Here is a 21,057-nt window from a genome sequence, read left to right on the forward strand (position 1 = left end):
ATAAAGTTAAAATAATAGTTTACTTTTTTTAGACTGTATGATTTATCAGCCAGAATGAACACAAAAAGCAGCAAAATTATAAGTGGTATTTAAAGAAAAGTGCATAAGTAGCTTTTTCTCCAGGCTAATTCTTTAAAATTTATTATTTTTTCTTACACTTCTATTGTTCTCTCGTAAACTTACCCTGAATTGCAGTTAAGAGGTCCAATTACAAATGTAATTACTTGTTTGATATTTTTCTCTCTCACTGTCTTGTCCAATTTTTGCCTGTTAACTCTTTCTAGTCTTTGCTAATATACTTTTGCTAGCTGGAGTGATTGGCTGTATCTTTGCTCTGATCTAGATGCAAATATTACCTAAGATTGATCCAGGTGCAAACTAAACTGGAAATTGGCCCCAGTAATTTCCTAACAAAAATTGCTTTGAGATAGGAGGAAAATGGGCTGGATGATTCCTTCCCATTTTGTATGAAGACATACTGGTATATAGTCCTCAAATGTACAGGGAGCCATAACCAAAAAGAACCGCTACTACTGAGCTAACTCATAGTTTTACTATTCTGATCATGATGGCTTTAAATTAACCCAGAACATCATATGCAGTTGCTGCTCAAAGGGAAAAATATATGCCTGCAGTTTGAGACTAAAGCAAAATAGAGAAAAATGGTAATTTATGCAGCAATTTTGTATTGCTGGCAGATTCATTCCCAAGCTACATCCTTTGGGACAGGTAATGTACAACTATGATAAAGATGTAATTCAGGCTCTGGTTTTGTTTATTGCTTTTCATCTCTCGTGCCATAATAGATGTCACAGTGTGAGAACAGAGGTGAGCTGTTTCAAAGTGATATCTCTGGTCTCAATTCATCTGCAACTGAAAAAAGAAAAGACTGAGGAAGCTGAGGAAGACAGCAGGCAGACAGCAATTTCTCCTTTCCTGGCTTCAGCCACTTGAAATCATGTTCAAAATCACCTGGAACAGAAGGAATAGGGACATGTAATTCTTTTCTTCTTGCAGGTATAGGTATAGGAAGTTAGCACCCACCCCTCTCCTAGGAAATATTTACTATTTAGGAAATATTTAGGAAACATTAAAAGTACAGAATATTTCACCTAAAAGAGAGGCAAAAACTCTCACACACACCCAGCTTTGTCAATGGGCCATTAAGGCCTGAGCCAGTTATTCTACATAACAAGCATCTATCTCCTTCAGGCAGAACCATAATAGGAATCCCAAAGCCCTTTCATTACATCATTACAGGACAGCCTACAGAGTTGCCCCTGCATGGCCTCATGGGAGTCAGAATACAAGCTCAAATTCAAAAGCCCAGAGAGGGCATAAAACTCAAGCACTCTCAGCATCTCTTCCCTTTTTTCTTCATCCAACATCTTCAAGGCATGTGATTCTGTCCACCATTAAAACCATCTTTCCAAAACAGCTGCCATGTTTCCAGTGTCTTTCTCCCCACTTGGAACTGAACCCAAAAGGTTATTTCTTCCAATAAAGGAGTAATAAGTTCCCATTGAATCAGTGGCCACACTACTCAGTCAATTTGTGATTGCAATGGGCCTGTGAATATAAGATTATTTGCTGTGTTTTACAAAATGGACTTGACAAACTGCAATAAAGGAAATGATCAATTTGTACTTTAGAGATGGGTGCATAATCCATATTATTTTCTTTAAAAAAAACAAACACAAATATGTCATCATTTGTCAATCATTAAGACATTGAAATACAATTTTTTTTGTTGTGTGTACCCCTCCCTCCCTCCACCCCCCCATCCCCCCTCCTCCTTCCCCCCCCCGACTTCCCAGAACCCGTACACGGTATGGATTTTTAACTAACACAGTCTAAAATCTATTGAGAAAAAAGAAATAAAGAAATTAATGACATTCTAGATTGAACTTAGCTTCTTCTTACTGAACTAACTTTTAACAGTTTAAATCATTTCTGATCTTAAGCATAGGCTAACTGGAATTTCTTAGTCCCGTATTTATTTTGTATATAGTCAATCCATTTTTTCCAGTCTCGTTTATATCTCTCATTTGAATGATCTTTGAGATATGCCGATATTTTAGCCATTTCAGCTAAGTTTGTTACTTTCAATGTCCATTCTTGAATTGTAGGCAAGTCTTCCTTCTTCCAATATTGCGCCACCAACAGTCTTGCTGCAGTTATCAGGTGCAGAATCAAATTGGTCTCTACCACTGTAAAATCAGTACATATACCTAGTAAAAATAACTGAGGAATAAACTTTATCCTTTTTTTAAAAACATTTTGCATGACCCACCATATTTTTATCCAAAATGCCTTAACCTTTTGGCAGGTCCACCATATATGATAATATGTAGCATCGAGAGAACCACACCTCCAACATTTAGGCTGTACATTCGGATACATAGAAGCCAACTTTTTAGGATCTAAATGCCATCTATAAAACATCTTGTAAAAATTTTCTCTCAGATTTTGAGCTTGTGTAAATTTCACATTTCTTACCCAAATTCTTTCCCATGTATCCAACATTATTGGTTCCTCAATATTTTGAGCCCATTTTATCATACAATCTTTAACTAATTCTGTTTCCGAATCCATCTGTATTAATACATTATATATCCTCTTTATATGCATTAAGCTTTGATCTCTTATTTGTTTAAACAGATTATCCTCAACTTGAATAAAGCCAATTTTTTGATCTATTTTCCACCTAGCCTGTAATTGCCCATACTGGAACCATGTTTGAACTACCTTCTCCTCTTTTAATACCTCTAAAGATTTTAATTGTAATACCCCCCTTTCCGAGGTAAGAAGCTGTCTGTAAGTAAATCTGTCCTGTTTTTGTGCTGTATTCATATTTTCAATTGCATGTCTAGGAATTGCCCACATGGGTATCTTGTCATTTAATTTATATTGGTATTTCTTCCAAACCCGCAATAAAGCATTTCTCAAAATATGACTTTTAAAGTTCTTATCCAATTTTTTGTTGAATAACAGGTAAGCATGCCAACCAAATACCAGATCGTGTCCCTCAATGTTCAATATTCTATCATTGGTTAAATGAATCCAATCACTAATTACAGATAATGCCACTGCATCATAATATAGTTTTAAATTAGGTAGTTTCAATCCTCCTCTCTCGCGTACATCTTGCATTATTTTCATCTTTACCCTCGGCTTCTTTCCTGCCCACACAAATTTGTTGATACCCTTCTGCCATTCTAAAAGGTTCGCATCTTTTTTAAGTATAGGTAACATTTGGAAAAGAAATAAAAATTTTGGTAAAATGTTCATTTTCACTGCCGCTATCCTGCCCAGCAAAGATAAGTGCAATTTCTCCCATTTTTTCATCTCTGTCTGTATGCTATGCCAAAGTGGTTCATAATTATGCTTATATAATTTCCCATTTGAAGTTAAAATGTTAACTCCAAGATATTTGACTTTTTTAACTACCTCACATCCTAGCATCACTCCTAATTCTTCCTTTTGTTTAATATTCATATTTATAGCTAATATTTTGGTTTTTCCTAAGTTTATTTTAAAGCCAGACACTTGACCATATTGATTAATCGTATTCATTAAAACCATACTGGATTCCTGCGGTTGTTCCAATATTATGACCAAATCATCCGCAAAAGCGCGGACTCTATATTCTTGCTGCCTAATCTTGATCCCTTTTAAACCATCCAAGCCCCGTATTTTATTCAACAATACTTCCAAAGTTATAATAAACAATAATGGGGACAAAGGACAACCCTGTCTTGTACCTTTTCCAATTTGAAAAGAGTCTGTTAAACTTCCATTGACTATGATTTGTGCTGTTTGCTGTTGGTATATTGCTTTAATTGACTGTAAAAAATTATCTCCTATCTGCATTTTTTGCAATATCTTCAGCAGAAATTGCCAGTTAACTCGATCAAAGGCCTTCTCAGCATCCAAAAATATAAACGCAGCAGGGATCTGGTTGTTCTTTCCCAAATATTCTAATGCATTAATAATTAATCTGACATTACTTTTCATCTGTCTCCCTTGTATAAAACCTGTTTGGTCCGTATGTATCAATTGTTGAATGACCAACATTAACCTATTTGCTAATATTTTAGTAAAAATTTTATAATCTACATTCAGTAATGAAATGGGTCTATAATTTTTGGGTTGAGTAGTATCTTGATCTTCTTTGGGTATCAAAGATATAAACGCTGTCTTCCAGGATGGAGGGACTTTACCTTCCGTTTGAATCATATTAAATAATTCTCTAAGAGGTTCTACCATTTCTAACTGTAAGTTTTTGTAGTAAACCGCTGTCAAGCCATCTGTACCTGGTGCTTTCCCTGGCTTTAATTGCTTAATTACCTGCAGGATTTCCCCCGAGGTTATTGGTTGATTCAATTTTAGCCTGTGTTCTTCTCTAACTGAAGGTATTTTCTCCTTGTCTAAATATTTGTCTATGTCTAAACCATTAATTTTATCCCCTTTATACAGTTCTGTAAAAAATTCCCAGAAAGCCTTTTGAATCTCTTCCTGTTGGAACACCTCCTTCCCTCTGTAAATCAGTTTAGATATATTTCGAGTTTTCCTTTTTTTCCTAATCTGATAAGCTAACCATCTGCCAGGTTTGTTTGCATTACAAAAAGTATTGTGTTTTGCATATAATAAATTAGTAGCTACCTGGTCAGAGATCAACATGTCAAATTGAGATTTTAATATGTTAATAGCTTCCTTAACCTTTGTATCGTCTGGTTTCCTTGTTAACTCCAGCTCTTTTCTCTTAATTTCCTCTTCCAGTTCTGTTCGTTTTAGCCCTTGCTTATTTCTATGTGTTTTATTTATATTCATCAAAACTCCTCTCATATACGCTTTGCTTGCATCCCATACAAATTCCATAGATGTACCCTTATTCATATTCAAAACAAAATATTCAGATAGTAATTTTTTACAATCATTAATATAGTTTTCATATCTAAATAAATTTTCATTCAGTCTCCAAAACCTTCTTGCCTGCACTACCCTTCCCAACTCCATCCAAACTGGGTTATGGTCCGAAAGGACTCTAGCTGCAATCTTTGTTTTCTTGACCCTAGAAAGCAAATCATTAGTGGTTAGAATAAAATCGATCCTTGAAAGGGATTGATGCCTGTCCGAGAAGAAAGTGAAGTCATATTCCTCTGCATTTCTTTCTCGCCAGATATCTCTCAATTCAAAATCATCCATAATGTCAAAGAAAGATTTGGGTAACTTTGCTCGCATCTTGGTATTTAGGCGGGAAATCTTCTTATCTCTCTTAGTGTCTATCACTCCATTCCAGTCACCCAATAGTATACAGGAACTATAGTCCCACTGTACTAATTTAGCATGAAGATTTCTATAGAATCTATCTTGCTGTTGATTGGGAGCATAAATTCCCAAAAGTAATGTCTTTTTCCCTTCTAAGATTAAGTCTAAAGCAATATATCTTCCGAAGGGATCTGCTTCTATTAATTCAGCTTTCATATCTTTTCTTAAGTATACAACTATACCATTCTTCTTTTCCATAGCAGAAGCTGCAAAATGTTGACCAAGTTTTGAGTTGATCAAATATTTTTGATCAGTTGACTTGATATGAGTTTCTTGCAAACAAATTACATCGTTCTTAAACTGTTTAAGATAATGAAATATTTTCTTCCTCTTCTGTGGAGAGTTCAGTCCGTTGACATTCCATGTTAAAATCTTAGTTGTCATCTTTGGTTGGTTGAAGCATTTTTAGAGCTTCCTGCACGGCCTGTTTAACCTTAGGTCTAGCTCCTCCCACTGCTTCCAGATTTGTTGTTGTAGTTCCTTGATCGATGGCCGATGATTGTTGATGCTGTTGCCTCTTAGCTTGTTTCTCCATACGTCTAGTAGTCATGCGGCTAGGTCTTGGTTCCATAGCACCTTGCACTTCTAGAGAAGAGAGATGCTCCATCTTGTCTGGTGGTTGTGTAGTTTGCTGTCTATCCTGTCCTTCTTGTGGTCTTTCTCTAGGTCCAGATGGTGCAGGGTGTCCGGCCTTCAATATATTATAATAAAAATCTCGGGCTTTCCATACAGAGTTGAGGCGGTACCTTTGCTTATCAAATGTAAATATGATGCCAAATGGTGCATCCCATCTATACTGTATCTGACGATTTCTGAGTTCTTCGACCAAAAAAGCGTAGTCTTTTCTGGCTCTTAACATTTGAGGTGGTATCTCTTTCAAAACAGCCAGGTCTTGACCGCCAATTTGAAGCTTAGTGTTATAAGACGCTTGCAGTACCATATTTCTGAACTCTCTTGTAGTAAAATATATAACGATGTCTCGAGGAAGCTGCTTCTGCTTTGCCAGCCAGGAGTTAACGCGGTAAGCTTTGTCAATTTGCCAGCCTTGGTTGGTCCCTGGTCTTCCCATCAGGCGGTCAAAAGCTTCCGATAGGATCTGTTTCAGGTTCTCCTGTTTCTCCTCACGCAGCCCCCTTACTCTTAATGCGAACTCCATTTGTCGGTACTGTATCATAATAATTTCTTTTTCAGCATTTTCCACTTTTTGTTCCACCACCTCTGTTTTCAATGTCAAGTTAGCATTGGCATCATTAAGAACCTCTAGAGTATCTTCCACTCCAGAAATATGTTCTGTTAATACAGTTACAAGACTCAGCATGTCGTCTCTAATTTTATCAACCTTAGCCTCAAATTTCTCATACAACTCCTGTTTAAGTCCTTTTATTTCACTTTTAATTTCACTTTTAATTTCTTCTTTCATTTCTTTTATTTCCTCTTTTCTCTCCTCTCTATTATCTCTAAATTTATCTTCCATTTTAATTGTCTGTGCATTAAGAGCCTCGCTTAGATTACTCAGAAAAAATTCTTTCGTTAACACATCCCCAGCAGGGGGCGTAGGAAGCGGAGGCTGCAGCTTTGTACCAGGCACTGAGGATGTGCCCCTGGAAGTAGAGGGTGACGACTTCAAGTTAATATTTGGTTTTGAGGCCATTTCAAAATTTGTCTGCCTGCAGTTAATAAAACTCTATTGCCTAAATATGCAGCTTTAAGTAAAGAGGCTTTTATTTTGAAGTTTAAGGCTTGGCAAAAGTTTCAGTGAGTAAACATTGTAACAAGACCGTTCAACAGATTCATCACCATTTAACTTCCAAATAAGCAAAGTTAATGAAGGAGTAAAATTCTTCTATTGTGAAACCAAAACATGTGATAAGCTATCTCTTTTGTTTTGAATTCTTTTGAAGTCTTGTGAGAATTAGCAAAAAGTGTTCGTTATTACCGGAGAAACCAGCCTGCTCGGCGCCATTTTAAAAACCTCTGAGTAAATAATTTTTCGGAGGAGAAAAAGAGAAGAAGCTAAAATGTTGATAAGCAATTATTGTCCTCGCAGTAAACGGATTCAGCTCGTGATAAGATTAAATCAAACAAAACTTAGAGCAGAGTGGGAGAGACCTACTTTGTCCTGCACAAGGCAGTTTGAAGTTCCCAGCACGGACAGCCGTTCTGCCTTGGGCTAGCCCCCCTTTCCTTGCAAGCACAAAAGCTGCAAACATAATCCATATTATTGAAAACGGCCCCTTTGAATGTATTTTGGCTCCCTAATTAGCTTTTTGTTGCCACAGGAGACAGATCTGAAAAAGCCCAAATTATTAGCTACGTTGGCCTTATGCAGGAATATGTGTAGGTAGTTCTAGATGACAATAGCAATCGGATCATAATTTCCCTTGCCAAGCAATGCAGCTATAAACATGATCACATCATTTAACAATGGCAATCTCTGAAGTTTTGGTTGCTGTCATTAACTGAAGCCCATGTTTATTAGGCAAGGCAACTTCCTGCTGGCTTCCCACAAGCAAAATCAGTGGGGAAGCCAACAGGAAGTGCCAATCATAGGCTCTCAGGCAAGTAAAGTGTGTGTGTTTCCGCAACATAAATAGGGTGCACAGGGTACATTAGAGGCACAGTACAGGATTGGTGCACAAAAAGTACCATCTGAATCAGTGACGGGTGTGCAAGAGATGGTGCATGGGGAGTAGAGGGTGCACAGGGGTGTAGTCTGTTTGAGTGCACAAGTGTATGTGAGTGGCTGATACAGAGTGAGTCCAGAGGGGCTAGGAAGTAGAGTGTGAAGATGGGGCAGACTTACCCCAGTGACTTGCAATCTTCTCTACAGGCTTCCCCTTTGATTTCCTTGGGAAGTCAGCACGGAAGGTTGCAAATGGCAATCATGGGGCACTTGGCAACCAGTTATAAGTACAAACTTGTTGCAAAGCACACAGATCATGGGGATGCTGAGACAGCTAAAACTCTGAGGACTGGTGGTCACCATCATCCATTAAGTGCTGTTTTAACTTCAAATGGACCCTGAATGAATGGTCACAAGGTGAGGACTGTCTGTAGGCACTTTGTTCCCTAGTAACATGGGATCCCTTTGTAGCTCTGTAATGCTGATGCTTAAGTGTTGTGTGGAAACTTTCCTGCTTATTCCATTTCCAGCCATTTTTTCAAATCTTGAAATCCTGAATCTATCCATAATTTTAATTGATTTCAAAGAGGCATATAGAAACTACAATTCTGTCTTTTTCTTTTTTTAAAAAAAATAAGATGTTTTCTTAATCATCTTATCATTACAATAAAGAAAATTCAACACATCTTGATCTTGTGCAGTCATATTTTAACCAACATCTTTATTTTCTGTGTACTAATCTTAAAACATGCTAATCTTTCCATTTTTTAAATCAAAGCTTCAATTCCTTTTGAAGGGCCCGCTAACATCAAAACTAAACGATAAGCAAAAGCTCTTGATTTAAAGGACTTATTTTTTATTTTCAAATCCATTATATTTTCATCTTGTCTAATGTCTCTAATCAACACTTCAAGAACCAAAATAAACAATAAAGGAGACAGAGAACAATCCCATCTTGTCCCTTCTGAATATCATGTAATTTAGTGAGATCACCATTAACTATAACTCAAGCTTTTTTTTTAGATGTACGGTGGCTATTGACTTGATTCCATGAAGAAAATTCTCACCAAAAGCCATATCTTCCATAATTTTAAACAAGAAGGACCAGTTCAAATTGTGAAACGTTTTCTTGGCAACTAAGAAAATTAATGCAGTTGTTTTTCATTATGTCGTTGTAAATATTATATCCACTATTTTTTTATTCATTCATTCAGTTTCTATGACCACCCATCTCAATCAATGACTCGAGGTGACTCATCATAGTATTATTCTCCCATTGTCTTTTAATTGTCTTTTCAGGAAAAAAAAAGCCAATTGGTCTCGTGAATAAACTCTTGTGATAATATTTTTAACTTGTCTGCTAGAACTGATTAAAATATTTTATAGTAACTGTTCAATAAAGAAATTGATTTATAATCTTTTTGTAAGGTTAGTTCTTGTCCTCCTTTTGGCAACACAGTATTTGCCTCTTTCCAGGATTCTGGCATTGCATCACCTTGTAAAATGAAAGTTGATATTTAAAAATATTTATAATAAGAACTTGTAATCTGTCTGGTCCTGATGCCTTCCCTGTTTCAATCTTTTTTGTAGCTACCAATATCTCCATTGTTGGTATAGGAATCTTCACAATATGCTATGGGATTATGAAAGTATTGATAAATTTTGTTCTACCATTGTTTCTTGCCGATTGTGTTTACAGATAGTCTTCAATTTACAACCATTCATTTAGTGACTGTTCAAAGTTACAATGGGACTGAAAAAAGTGACTTATGACCATTTTTCGCCCAACTGTTACAGCATCCCCATGGTCACATCTTTAAAATTCAGATGCTTGCAGTATCTTAGGGTCAGATGAATACCTTTTGCAATCTCAAGAGAAGTCAATGTGGAAGCCAAGTGAAGCTTAACAACTGCAGTAATTCACTTAACAACTAAGGCAAGAAAGGTCATAAAATGGGGCAAAACTCATTTAACAATTATTCCTTCCAATGTGTGCCAATAAAATGGAATATTTTTCTGTTTCAAAAAATCTGTTTGGAAGAAGTACGCAAGATCCTAATGGGAATCTCCTTTAAAACAATGGCATCAACATTATCAATTTCAATCTTGCCTCAAAATCACATTGCAAAAATTGGTCCCCTGTTCTTTTCCTCAAGAAATGTACCAAAATATATCTTAGTGTTTTTCTTAATGCAACAAAATGTGAATCCACATGATACACCTTGTCCGGTTCTTCATCAACCCTTTCCCACTACCCAGTTCAACAAATCAACTAATGCCTGGAAAAGCTTTTTTCATATATTCTCAAGGTATCTTCTGGAATAGACCTGCAGTGCAAGCAAAATTCCCTCTGTCTCGGTTCTGGCATAACCAAATTTTTCAATTCTTTCTGTAGCTCCAAATCCCTAGTTTTCTATAAAAAATCCATCCTGTTAGTGACTTGTTTAATTTCTTCTGAATTCTTCTTGTATTTTGTCCAAATTTCAAATTGTACCTCTAGAGATTGTATCAATCTTTTACTCAAATCATTAAATGATCCTTTCATCCCAGCCTGTGGAACCTGCTTATCACAGGAACTTCACCTAGCACCACGCAGTCATGGTCTATAACACACTCTGCTGGTAGAATATATAATATTATCCCTTAATTCAAAAAAGAGAACTATTTGTTCCTAGAGACGAGAAATGGGTGACAAGCTAAATTTTTTAAAACATTTAAAAAGTAATGCTGTCTAAATGTTTTTAGTCTCTTTTATTTCCAAATTTTTGTGAGCCAAGCAAATGCCAGTAAGAGTTTCTAATGTTTTAATTTAAACACAACTTAAGAAATAACAAACTCATCCAGTATTTATGCAATCCAAAGAAAGTCTCTCTTTCACTGTAGAAAAAAATAAATCCAAAAGTGTTTTAGAAATTAGGAAGGGTGTTTTTGGTGAGTGTAATTTTGATTACATTGCAACTGTGGACTCAATGAAGATTCTACCCCAGAGGTGGTATTCAGCAGGTTCTGACCAGTTCTAGAGAAATAGTAGCGGAAATTTTGAGTAATTCGGAGAACTGGTAAATACCACCTCTGACTAGCCCACACCCATCTGTTCTGCCTCCCGAGTCCTAGCTGATCCGGAGGAAATGGGGATTTTGCAGTATCCTTCCCCTGGAGTGGGGAGAGAATGGAGATTTTACAGTATCCTTCCCCTGGAGTGGGGAGAGAATGGGGATTTTGTAGTATCCTTCCCCTGCCATGCCCACCAAGCCATGCCCACCAAGCCATGCCACGCCCACCAAGCCACGCCCACAGAACCGGTAGTAAAAAAAAATTGAATGCCACCACTGTCCCTATCCCCTTGTCACTCAATTCACAAGCCAACTGAGGAAACTTCTGTTTCTGCCATTTATTCATGAGAAGCAATAGTCTGGAAATTGAATAGTGGATTCCTAGCTTCCCTCTTCAATCTGGAGGAAGAATTAAGATCTCCTGTTGCACAGGGAGCATAAAAGAGCTGGGATGTCATCTCTGAATGTGTCTCAACTATCATTTTCCCCACAGGAAGTCCAGAAGCTACAGCTCTCATTTGTCTGTGAATGACCCATTATTTTCTAAATGTCATGATGACTGTCTGAAGCATAGTTTATAGCACAAGTTCAGTCCAATCCGTTCCTAAATGCTCTCATTTTTACTGCCAAATCTCTTAGCCGCTATACCTGTGTGAGGAGATAGTTCTCTTGGGAGAGTTTCTCAATGACATCAAAGTGATCTGTGCCTGCTAGGTCTAGCAAGGAGACCTTCCAACCTGCTGTACGAAGAGCCTGTGGGATAAATAAATAAATAAATAAATAAATAAATAAATAAATAATAAAATAATAAAATAATAAAATAAAATAAAATAAATAGGGTGTGAACAAAATGGCTCCCACCATGGTAGGTACAAGTTCAATTGCCCTGAGTACTCAACAAGTAGAAAGGCAGAACGTAAATTAAAGTAACACAACAATAATGATGTAGATCTCAGGATAGGAGAATAGATATTTTTTTTAAAAAAACGGCAAACAAAAAATGTATGCGGGAGAGGACATCTATTTGTCTTCTTGAGGAAGTTGAAGTGGCACAATGAAAGGTGTGCATTTGACAACGATTTAGGCATCCCTCTCCAAACAGAAAAGAATGGTCCAAATACAGATAGCCCTCAACTTACAACAAGTCATTTAGTTACCATTCAAAGTTACAATGGCACTAAAGAATGTGACTTATGATTGTTTTTCACAGTTACGACCTTTGCAGCATCTCCCCAGTCATGTGATCAAAATTCAGACACTTGGCAACTGCCTGATATTTATGATGGTTGCAGTGTCCCGGGGTCATGGGATCCCCTTTTTGTGAGTTTCTGACAAGCAAAGTCAATGGGGAAGCTGAATTCACTTAACAACCACAGCGATCCACTTAACAACTGTGGCAAGAAAGCTCGAAAAATGGGGCAAAGCTCACTTAACAAATATCTCACTTAACAACAGAAATTCTGGGCTCAATTGTGGTTGTAAGTCAAGGACTAGGAGTATGCATTTTTAGTCTTACCTTTAGATATATAAATGCAATACATATTTTAGATGCACAAACATGATCGCAACGTACTTTGATTTACTCCCTACTATTTTACACTGATTGCTCGAGGTAAATAATAGAATTAAAAGATGGATGAAAGTTAAAATTATTAAAATTATGCCTTTTAAAGGACTGGCTGAAGAGAAGACAATATCAGCCATATGTCAGCGTTCCAAATATCATCCAAAATTAAATTAGAGTCTAAGGCAGAACTTTCCTCAAGCTTCCAATTTATTAAGAGAAACATGTTGGCAGATCTGTGGAAAACCCGAATCTGAAAACTTCCTGGGTTTCCCACCCAGGTGAAAGTTCATGATCTTGCCCCCACACCCACAAGTCCATCACATGGTCCAATCTTCCATTGCCACGCTGGCAGTTCCACCCATCCAGTTCCAGTCAGGCTCAGAGGTGTAGAGACAAAGGATGACCTTGGGCTTCTAGGAGGGAATTTTTTATTTTGACAACAACACATTCTACTCCTTACTATTCCCCCTTCCTTTCCCCACTAATGAAAAAGCACAGTAAAATAATAGAGAGTGTGGCACGTCAAAGAGTGTGGCACGTAAAAGGAACCAGCTGCGGACCTGATACCATACTTGCTTAACCCTTTGTGAAATACATGTCCTCGACTTAAAACCATTCATTTAGTGACCGTTCAAAGTTACAATGGCACTGAAAAAGTTACTTATGACTATTTTTCACACTTACAATTGTTGCAGCATGCCCATGGTCATGTGATCAAAATTTGGACACTTGACAATTGATTCATATTTATAATGGTTACAGTATTCTGGGGTCATGTGGTCACATTTTGCAAACTTCTGACAAGTGAAGTCAATGGGGAACCCAGATTCACTTAACAACCGTGTGACTAACTTAACAACAGCAGTGATTCATTTAACAACTGTGGCAAGAAAAGTCATAAAATGGGGCAAAACAGAAATGTTGAGCTCAATTGTAGGCGTAAGTCAAGGACTAGCTGTATTTCCAAAGGATCAAAAGGCTTGCATGTTTGTTTAGACATGTTTGTTTCCATACAAAAGGGCATTTTTTTTTTCTTAACTGCTTTCTCTGGTCATTGAACTCCTACATTTCAAATGGAGTGTGTAATCAATATACCTGACAATATTCCTGAGATTGTCTGTGGAACTCAGGTGGGTCATGCTGGGCTACTGCAATGAGCACCTGGCAGGTTTTCTTGTCTTTCACCTTTGGCATACACTGCAAAGGGCTATTCTCTTGGGCCACTGCACTGAAGAAAGAAAACACACTATTAAAATTAGTAGTGAGGTAAAGGAAGCAGACTTTGACAGATGGGCACGCATGTGAATGAGGCAAAAATACAAATAGCCCTTTCTATTTATAACTCTATTTTGAATGCATTTATCACACTAAATGCAAATGAGAGAATGAAGTCCATGGGTTCAAAAAACTTTGCTGTGCGAATATGTACCATGTGTTTGGGATATAATATTTCTATATATTGGCTGAAAAGACAATGTGATATGCAAATGGAGCACAGAAGAAGCTACATGTATATAATGCACACAAATCTAGAATGCACAGAAGGCATTCGAGAGAAAAGTTCTAAAATAAAGATAATGAACTAATCAGAGATTTAAATTATTTGGCTGTATACTTGTTTCTCCCTGTACAGATCACTCAGGAAGCTAAAGGGCTATTGTGCTGTATTATATAAATACTGCAGCTTTAGCTGGTCATGTGTATATAATTAATATAGTACTCCCTGCTTCAAGTCAACCTGAAGAATTGACAGTTACAAGAGAGCTACTGTTATGTTTCTGCTCTGCCCAAATTAAATAGTTCTAGGAATGTTCCTTACCGGCTCAACTGCAACAGATCATTAACATAAGTGTGTGTAATGGGTTCCAAATCATAAATGCCGCTCACCAAAAAGACACCTACAGTGAAAAATAATTAAAAATAACTTAATTAATAATTTAATAATTAAAATAAAATCTGGATTGTTTTAAATGGATTCCAACTCGATCTACCCCCAAAATAAGACCTCCCCGGATAATAAGCCCAATTGGGCTTTGAGCGCATGTGCTAAAATAAACCCTGCCCCCCAAATATTGCAACAGCCATGAGGTGACCACACTTGCTGCACCTCAAAAATAATAAGACCTCCTCGAACATAAGGCAAAGTGCTTATTTTGGGGGTCAAAAGAAAATAAGATCCTGTAATATTCCAGTATGCATGATGTTCAAGCAAGAGAATCCGAGGAAATAATGAGGCAAAAAAAGTGAGAAAAACAGGATGAATTTCTCCCAGGCAATACCTTTGATGTTTGGCTCAACACCAAATTTTGCCCAATCTGTCGAAAGCACCATGGCTGCTAGGTGGGCTCCTGCCGAGTGCCCAAGCAGGTAGACCCCACTGCAAGAAAAGGAGAAGTGGTTACAATACAAGAAGTGGTTAGAGCAAAGAAGAGATGCTGATGGGATAGAGAAGGGAAAACTGGTTGAAGAGTCAATCACTCAACATCTATTAAGCTGAGTTCTAAACCTGGGCAGGTTATCAGTTGGAATCCAAGTTTCTCTTTCTCAAGGTTGCGTGTTTATTACTCATGCAACTTGTGAAGCCCCTCTTACCTGATCCCTGTATATTGCTGAACTGCAAAAGCCACACTATGCCGCACCTGCTCAACCATCACCTCCAGCTGGCCTGGGCAGAGAACACAATACCATGGTTAGTCAGAGGAAAGTAGGGTGTGCAATGCACCTGAGCCAGCATACTATACCTTTTGGAGCCACATCATAGCCAACTGCAGCCAAGGCAATGCCTTGCTTCACTAGAGGACATGCAGCAAAACCGGAAACATCTTTGCTAGAAAGAAACAAAAAAGGTCAGTTGTTATAACAGTAGATGTCCTCCATCAAAAAAGAGGTTCTTCTAGCCAGAGTGCCACTGACTGAAGTCTAGCAATTGGAAAATGTAGACCGTTGCAGGCTCCAATACAACTCACCTCAAACTTTGCCAGTAGCCACCATGAATATAGAGGACCAGAGGAAAGGCTGAAATGGAATAACAAGTCACCAAAAGCATTGTCTACTGTAACTTTCCCCAAATGTACCATCCCTCCCAGTCTTTGTTCATCTTAGCTAAGAGCCATGGTGGTGCAGTGGTTAGAATGCAGTATTACAGGCTAATTCTGTTGACTGCCAGCAGTTCGATCCTGATCAACTCGAGGTGGATTCAGCCTTCCATCCTTCCAAGGTCAGTAAAATGAGGACCCAGATTGTTAGGGGCAATATTCTGACTCTGTAAACTGCTTAGAAAGGGATGTAAAGCACTCTATGAAGCTGCATATAAGTCTAAGTGACATTGCTACCTCTGAGACATAACAGCAGTCGGTAGATCAGGTCAAGAGATCATCACCACAACAACTGGTGAAGTCTAGTGTTGCCAAGTATATAATAGTAGGAGATTCTTGAAAGCATGAAGGAGACTTTCTCTCCCACCCCTTACATCAAAAGTATTAAAACGGGCCAATCTTAAGTTTCTTCCTTTCAGGGCTGAGGATTTACCAAACAACTACATTCTTGGAGGCCATTTCCATGCTCATCTACCCATGTCCAGCTTCACGTCCTGCTCTCTGTTTTCCTATTTCCCTACCCTGCTTCTTTCGGAGCCCTCACCCCACCTTTTGTGCTCTTACTTTCAACGTGTTTTTTAGGAAGATACACATCCAGTTTCTCTCCCTCACTGGAGCCATAGGGGACATTCAGCAGAGTTTGGGTGAATGCCTGGGCATTTTGAGAACCTGCAGAGTATTGGAAGAAAACACAAACAAATGCAGCAACCACCCTTCCTAAATATTATTTGGGCTGCCCTCCAAGATGTTCCAGATCTTACTGAATCCTCATATAGGCAGTCCTTGACTTACAACTATTGGTTTAGTAGAAAGGTATTGAAAAAAAGTCATCTATGACAGTGTTTCACTTATAGCCATTGCCGCATCCCCTATGTTCATATGATCAATATCTGGTCTCTTGGCAACTAGTTCATATTTATGACCTTTGATGTGCCCCAAGGTCATGTGATCACCTTTTGAGACCTTCTGATGAGCAAAATCAATGGGGAAGCCAGATTCATTTAGTAACCATGTTACTACCTTAACAACTGCAGTGATTCACAAGAATCACTGCAGTTGTTAAGGTAGTAACATGGTTGTTACTACCTGTGACAAGAAAGGTCATAAAATGGGGCAAAACTCATGTAACAACTATCTTGTTTAGCTAGTGAAATGTTGGGCTTGATTGTGGTCATAAGTTGAGGACTACCTACTCTGTTTTCCCAAAAATACGACATGTCCTGATAATAAGGCCATGCCACATTTTTCTGGTGGGCAAAAATATAAGCCCTCCCCCGCAAATAAGCCTCCTGGGCAACCCCCCACCTCCGGCCAGGCAGAGTGCCGCTCACCAACCTAGCAGTATCCCAAAGTTGCCAAGCCGCGGGAACCGGGGGGGAGGCAAAGGTGATCGTGTTGCTTGGCACCTTTGGGATACCCCAAGGTTGTTGAGCAGCACTGTGCCCAGCTGAACAGGGAGGTTGCTGGGCGGCTGCTCTCTTGCGAATGGGCTCCCAAAGAGCTGGGCACAGCAGCCACCCGGCAAACCCCCTTTCAGCCGGGCACAGCGCCATTCACTGACCATGGGGTATTGCCAAGCTGCGTGAGCACCCGTTCACCGCCACCCGGCTCTCGCAGCTTGGCACCTTCGAAATGCCAGTGAATGGCGCTCTGCACGGTTGGAGAAGGGGGTTGTGCAAGCGGCTGTTCTGCTCCCACGCGCGCCTCCCAGCCTCACAATGCCCTGGCCCAGCTCTCCCTGCAGAGCCACAGCACCTTCACTGCTGCTGCCGCCGCTGCCACCATCCCACCATGACTTTTTCAGCAGCTTCCAAACTGAGTCTTCCAGCAGTGGCGAACAGGCGTTCCTGCGGCTTGGCAATACCCCAAGGTCAGTGAATGGCGCTGTGCTCGGCTGGAAAGGGGGTTTGCCGGGTGGCTGCTCGTGAGCGTGGTCATCTCATGGCTGTTGTGCTGCACTGCTGCGATAGCGCAACACAGCCGTTCGCCTCTGAGGCTGCGCCCGGCTCTTTGGGACCTACTTGCAAGAGAGCAGATGCCTGGCAACCCCAAAACAATAAACCCTTCCCTGATAATAAGGCCCAAGCCATATTTTGTAGGTAAAAAGACAATAAGACCCTGTCTTATTTTCAGAGAAACACGGTATTGTTACAACTGCATCTGATTCTGTTTGCTTCCTGGGAGAACAGTGGCTCTTCACTTTGACATAGCTTCAAAGGATGGAGCTCTCCATGTTTTTTTCCAGACTTGCCCAGCTCTTCCTTGGTATGTTTTTCTTTCCATACCAGAGGGTAGGTAGTCCCTTGATCTGTATGGCCTACTCATTAGAAATGCCATATTCACCAATTTATTTCAGTATTGTCCACCTTCTGGAAAAAGTTGAAGGCTGAGCTTTTGAGGAGTGCTTTGGGGACCTTGTTGCCATCAGATGTATTTTGGGATTTATTTGCCTTATTTATTGTATTTTTTTGGGGGGGGGGAACAATAAGGATTTCTATGCTTGCAGCTGTGTGCAATTTTTTGTAATTATTTCAGCAGGTATACTCTGAAATACCTGCTACGACATAATTAATCTTGGCAATGTAATCATGTTTTAAAAAAGCATGCTTGCTGCCTGTTTTGCTGGAGAGGACTCCGATGCTCTAGTACAGTGATGGCTAACCTTTTGGTTGTTGGGTGCCAAAAATATGAGCATGCACGCAATAGTTCATGGACATGCTGGCACCCATCATGCAAAACACGTCCCCACATGGGGATGCATGCACAAACCCCCTTCATGCTCCCCCCATGCGTGCCACACTGCTCGCCTCCAAGCGGAGTTTGGCATTTCCTCTGGGGGGGGAACCTCTAGAGCCTGGGGAGGGTGGAAAACGGGCCCAGCGGGCCAAAGAACTTCCAGTAAGCCAGTTGGACCTGTTTTTCACCCTCCCCAGGCTCTGGAGGCTTTCCTGAAGCCTAGGGAGGGTGAAAGCAGCCTCCCCTGACCCTCAGAGGCCCTCCAGAAGCCGGAAACAGATCGTTTCCAAACTTCCAATAGGCCTGTTGGGCCCATTTTTTATCCTCCCCAGGCTCTGGAGGCTTTCCTGAAGCCTGGTGGAGGGAGCGAAAATGGTCTTCCCTAGTCCTCTGGAAGGCTGAAAATCAGATGGCCTGTGAACGTATGCACGATGGAGCTGACAACTCGTGTGTCAGCAAATATGTCTCCACCTGCCTCCTGTGGCACGCATGCCATAGGTTTGCCACAGAGGTGGGTTCCTACCAGTTCGACCTATTCGGTAGAACTGGTTCGTCAAATCTACCAAACTGGAAGTGGAAGAGGTTCCACCAGTGGAAGAGGTTCCACCAGTGGACCCAGATAGTAGGCCACACCTACAGAAGAGGTTCCAAAAATGTTTGAAACCCACTACTGCCCCCCCACACACACAGACTGACACAGAGAGAGAGAGAAAGAGAAAGAAAGGAAGAAATAAATAAATAAATAAATAAATAAATAAATAAATAAAAAGAAAGAAAGAAAAAGAGTGAGAGATGAAAGAAAAAAAAGAAAAAAGGGACAGAGAGACAAAAGGAAGGAAGAGAGACAGAGAGACAGAGAGACAGAGAAAGAGAGAGAGAGAAATATGTGCATATGTTCAACAAAACACATGGCCGGCAAGCTACTCCCACCAGGTCACATGGCCGGCAAGCCACTCCCACAAAGGAGGCCACACCCACAGAGTAGGTTCCAAATTTTTTTGAATCCCACCACTTGTTTGCCATCATGGCTCTAGTATATTTTGGCAATAAAGCCACAATCCAGAGTAACTGGGAAGTCTATAGGAAGGTACCGTATTTCCCCAAAAATATGGCATGTCCTAAAAATAAGGCCAAAGCCATATTTTTGGGGTCAAAAGAAAATATTTTCATAAATATGAGAAAATATGTCTCATTTTTGGGGAAACACAGTAGTCTTTCTGCTTACTCCATTTTTCTGGCTCTTGATGGCCCCTACCTTCAGTCACTGCTTTCACGTGTGCCTCAATCACAACATCCTTATCCAACCGTGGAGACCACCTGCTAGGAGAATATTGAGTCTCCAGCTCCTGTGTAGAAAGAAAACAGGGTAACTTCTACAAAGGCAAGGGAATCCTCCATACATCATGTGGACATTTTCAGAAATACTTGCAGATTGAAATGATGCTAACCCCACTTAAGAAAAAATAGGTAGCTACCTGCAAGAGAGAGGCAAGAGGATGCCTGTATGAATGGCTGCACCTATAGTCCCTTCCATCTGTCAGCACAAAATGCTTTTTTGATTTCTTTGTCTCGGGTTAATTTAGTTAATCTTAAATTTAACATTTCATGACTGCTTCTGTAACATGGACCCTTCCAAGTCGCATTCAATTTATTCCCCACAATTTTCTTAGCCTTAACTTCAGCAACAGTGATCTAAATAATTGGCTGAGCAAGTCTTCTTTCTACCACCCTTGTCTCTTCTCTGAACCTGGCTATGAAAGTGGCAGTATGTTGCAAGAAAGCTAAGAGGAGGAGCAGGAGGGATGGAGCTGAGAAGCTCAGAAGAGCAGCCATGGAAGCTCTTTTGCATTGAAGACTGTGATATTCTTGCCACAAATGAAGCTAGCTGGTTAAACCAGGGCTTTTGTGCTGGCTATAATTTTTGTGGCAGGGCGCAAGAGCAGTTTCAGAGAGTTCCTTGGGGATTCAGAAAACTATACTTCCAAGCACATAAATAAATCTCTGAGTAAGTCATTTCTTAGCCCTTGTTCTAGAGCCGTGATGGCCAGCCCATGGCACGCGGGCCAGAGGTGACACGCAGAGCACTCTTTGTGGCCATGTGCGCCATTGCCAGCTGTTCTTCTGGTTTCCGGCGCGCGCATGCGTACCAGCCAACTGGTCTTTGTGTGTGCCGAAGCTCTGGAAACCCAAATACCAGCTAGCCGGTACATACATGCACCTGGTCTTTGGGTTTCCGATGTGTGCATGCGCACCAGCCAACTGGTCTTCAGGTTTTTGGCGTTCCAGCGCACACGTACATAAATGCATTCCAGTTTGGGCACTCGGTGCTGAAAAGTTTTGCCATCACTGTTCTAGAGCAAAATAGGTTGTAACACTCCCCTTCCCATTCTGGAAACTCCCAAATCTTTTTTTTTTAAATATGTCTAAAATACACCCCCCCCCCCCCCATTAAACAAATATTGAAAACCTCTCTTCCCTCCCTTCCACAATCACACATGCACAAACATTAAAGCTATACCTCCTTTGTCATTTCCTGCCACTTTCCCATAGCAATGGCTAAGTTTTGGCTATATTCCTTTTCCGGATGAACCTGGGCCCAAGACGAACAAAGTGGCGAGAACATGTGATCCTACATAGCCTCTGACAAACAGT

The 21,057-nt window shown here is 39.9% G+C and overlaps 1 protein-coding gene across 1 annotated transcript; it reads right to left on the minus strand.

Annotated features, from left to right (window-relative positions):
* Nucleotides 1–754: 754 nt before the first annotated feature.
* Nucleotides 755–21,054, minus strand: AFMID (arylformamidase). The gene is made up of 11 exons (XM_032210306.1): nucleotides 20,924–21,054; nucleotides 19,661–19,751; nucleotides 16,234–16,338; nucleotides 15,541–15,589; nucleotides 15,316–15,401; nucleotides 15,167–15,239; nucleotides 14,854–14,951; nucleotides 14,394–14,472; nucleotides 13,670–13,802; nucleotides 11,656–11,760; nucleotides 755–972 (listed from the first exon to the last, which is right to left on the minus strand). The coding sequence occupies exons 1-11, from the start codon at nucleotides 21,026–21,028 to the stop codon at nucleotides 943–945; spliced, it is 954 nt and encodes a 317-aa protein (XP_032066197.1). The 5' UTR covers nucleotides 21,029–21,054; the 3' UTR covers nucleotides 755–942.
* Between the last annotated feature and the right edge of the window lie 3 nt (nucleotides 21,055–21,057).

Source organism: Thamnophis elegans, chromosome 2 (genome assembly GCF_009769535.1).
Source record: "Thamnophis elegans isolate rThaEle1 chromosome 2, rThaEle1.pri, whole genome shotgun sequence".
Lineage (NCBI taxonomy): Eukaryota > Metazoa > Chordata > Lepidosauria > Squamata > Colubridae > Thamnophis > Thamnophis elegans.

Excerpts from the sequence above, each read along its gene's own strand:
- AFMID (XM_032210306.1), bottom strand. The coding sequence starts at position 21,028 with ATGTTCTCGCCACTTTGTTCGTCTTGGGCCCAGGTTCATCCGGAAAAG. Across the intron at positions 15,590-16,233 it reads TCCTAAAAAACACGTTGAAA|CCTTTCCTCTGGTCCTCTAT; the intron begins GTAAGAGCACAA and ends ATTCCATTTCAG. Across the intron at positions 973-11,655 it reads AGAACTATCTCCTCACACAG|GTGATTTTGAACATGATTTC; the intron begins GTATAGCGGCTA and ends CTTCTGTTCCAG.